Source organism: Limulus polyphemus, unplaced genomic scaffold (assembly GCF_000517525.1).
Source record: "Limulus polyphemus unplaced genomic scaffold, Limulus_polyphemus-2.1.2 Scaffold1182, whole genome shotgun sequence".
NCBI lineage: Eukaryota > Metazoa > Arthropoda > Merostomata > Xiphosura > Limulidae > Limulus > Limulus polyphemus.
The window spans coordinates 73,054-76,283 of NW_013666792.1; the positions used below are offsets into that span (position 1 = coordinate 73,054).

A 3,230-nucleotide genomic window follows, 5' to 3' on the forward strand; every position below is an offset into this window, starting at 1 on the left:
TCCTTGGACCGTAACTATTCCTACCATACCTACCAACTAGGAGATTACCTTTTTACTGTAAAACCGACAAGGCAACTAATTTCTACGACATTGTTACCTAGGTGCACATCCTACCATCCACCACTAGGAGATTTCCTTTTCTGAAAACCGACAAGGCAACTAATTTCACGACATTGTTACCTAGGTGCACATCCTACCATCCACCACTAGGAGATTTCCTTTTCTGAAAACCGACAAGGCAACTAATTTCACGACATTTTTCAAGTGCTATATTGGAGAACACTTATAGCACTTTACCTCTGCTTCTACTTGGTAAACCCAATATCATCTTCAGGGCTCAACTGATTAGTGCCTTCAATTTATGGTTACATTCTTAGAATATCCTGAATAGATTAATGTGAGTTCGTGTGCGTTTCCCAAAAGCTGGAAATAATTAAAGCTGAGTTCTTATCAGTTAGGTGTAATGTTCTTTGTTCACCAATCTATAGTTTAAATTTTTATAATGTGTGACCAAGATTATTTAACTGAAATTATTGATGTCGTCAGTTTTAATCAAGTAGTATCGTTCAGCACTTCAACAAACATATGAAGATCCAAATTGGAAACTTATCTACTGCTACATATAGGACAAAATTGAATTAAAATACAAAGTCAATTATGAAACTATAGTGAAACAGAATCGAATTGAGTGATTTATGAGAAACAAAAATTATTTTGCACGAGTTCGAGGAGCAAATTTAAGGACTAGACCTTGAACTTTCTGAAAGGCACAGTTATTTACAAGTTATTACCAACTATTATTTGAAGGAGACTGCTGTTATTTCATGCTATAGCCAACAGATGGAGTCTTTCTCTTGAAATTTCCTGATATTTGTATTTATATCTAAAATCAATTACTTGTAGCTATTTTGTGTTATTAAGCCTATTTTATCTATCAAAATAAGGAGTTTTTTTTGTATTTTTGATTGGTTCTACAAAAAGCACCAGAATGTCTATGGATGTGGTAGACTTTGATCCAGATTCGTGGGAATCGTTTCTTAACTTTACAACAACAATAAATGATAGCGGGAACAAAATGTTGGCCCAGTCTTCAAATCTATGTGTTGGTGATTCTGGGAACAGCACAAGTTCTAGTTCGGCCGTGCTGGACACAAACATATCTAAGGAGGTTGATATCCTGAGTCAATCACAATCAAATCCAGAGAACAATGGAGAATTCACAAATAACGCTGAAGAGAGAAAAGACTTAACAAACCTAAAGTATAAACTTCGCCCACGATCCATCATAAACCGTATTGAAACAGAAAAACGTAAACAATCTAAGAAAATACCAAAACCAAAACAGAAACCTGCACCACTCAGTAAATACCGTCGGAAAACCGCTAACGCTCGTGAAAGAGGTAGAATGCAAGAAATGAACCAAGCTTTTGAGAAACTACGGAAAGCGGTTCCTGAAATTCCGAACAAGGCTGGATCCAGTTCGAAATTGACTAAAATCACGACACTTCGTTTAGCTGTTAATTACATAGCTGCTCTGACTGACATTTTGCAGCAAACAGACACTGGGAAATCAGCAGGACATTCTGACTCTGGACAGTCTCTGGAGTCACTAGAGTCCAGTCTGAATTTTGATTGTGAACCTTGTGTCCTACCGATTGACTATCTCGATTTCATGCTTGATTCTGATGGTGATAGCATGCCTTTAAGTGACGAGCTGACGAATTCCTAATGCGAATCTATCAAGACTTCGTGACTTTTCTAGATAGTATAAGAAATGTACTTTGTAGAAGATGAAAGTTTTAGGTTATTATTTTGAATCCAGATTTGTGTTATATTGTGATGAAGCTGTTGACAATCGGTTATAATTAAACGTTTTTGGAGCTTGTAATTATGACTTATGCTGCACCTGCTGGGTAGGTGCTTTACTACTCACCAAGAAACTTACCAGTCCAAACACTGACACAGACTTTTGTTTCTTTGTGATAACACTGAGGATGTGGTATGATTGATATCACTGACAAAATTGCTAACAAGACAATTATTGTTCATGCTTTTCAGAAACGATACTTCATCGAATCTCACAGAAGCCACCGATCTTTGAATGTGCCAAACTAGTGTTGATTGATTGAATTAGACAAACTAACTTTACATGGGATAATACAGTTGCTTTTGTCAAATATAGAGTTCACCTGTTTACTTATTAAACGGAAAAAAAACTATGTCAAACGTTGAAAGAAGCAGCATAAACTATGCCTAATGGTGATATCAGATTCTATTCAAATAACACATTAAAAACGCGAGGGTTTCAAATTAAAACTGCTTTGTAGATCTTATTGCTTCCAATGTTGTTTTTGTTTTTTCATGAAGCTCATGTGACTGTAACATTGTAGTGAATAATCATTTATCTTGATTTTTATGTAGAAATATTAAAATTTTGGTACACTTGTGTTTACAACTGTTTTCTTTTAGTTCTGTCTTACAGAAAAAGAAAAAACGACAGTCAAGAAATTTTATTATAACGAAAAACAAAAGTATCATCAAGTTGAAACTTGCAATAAATTACTCTTTTTAGATAGAGTTTCATTTCGAAAGTTTTAAATTAAAAGCTTTTGATCATGAATATACTGTATTGTTTGTTTCAGTACTAATTGTGAAACATTTTACATACTTTTGGCAAAATTTTGTTGTTTTTCGCGTTTTCTTTCGTAAAATTATCTTTGTGTGATAGAATTATTTCTAATCAAACAATATCCGTTTCGTCAGGTTGTTTTAAGACATAGCTGATTACTGAGTGACACGTTCTAGACCCGTGTGTGAAAATCGTTACGTTACGCTAAAGCAAGTACGTACAGGATAACCCATAAACCAACGAATCACACTAAATTGTAATGACCGATCAACATCCTATGTTAAACTATATGTATTGATTTCGTACTTAACTTACATGAAAACTTAAAGCTCCTGTTATAATTATATTTTGAGTGTTAAGGAATTTAGTGAACATTTTGTTTAAGTTGCCCGACTTAGAGACCACATATACTATGAGTAAGAGATACACGATATATTACTTTCCAGCATAGAGCTTGAAACCTATATTTATGTATAATAAAATAGAAACCTGAAGCCTAAAACTACATGCATAAATAGAACCATATAAATAGGAAACTTAAAACTACATATATATATATATATAGAGAGAGAGAGGGAGAGTTTGTTTGTTTTTAATTATG

General features: G+C 34.0%; 1 protein-coding gene across 1 annotated transcript in view; it reads left to right on the plus strand.

The window, feature by feature from the left end:
- Nucleotides 1-2,423, plus strand: part of LOC106462493 (twist-related protein-like) — an 18,851-nt gene extending 16,428 nt beyond the window's left edge. Inside the window, exon 2 of the mRNA XM_013922418.2 lies at nucleotides 185-2,423. Coding sequence (XP_013777872.1) covers nucleotides 989-1,729 — 741 coding nt within the window. The 5' untranslated portion in view covers nucleotides 185-988 and the 3' untranslated portion in view covers nucleotides 1,730-2,423. The remainder of the gene's footprint in view (nucleotides 1-184) is intronic.
- The last annotated feature ends 807 nt before the right edge of the window (nucleotides 2,424-3,230 follow it).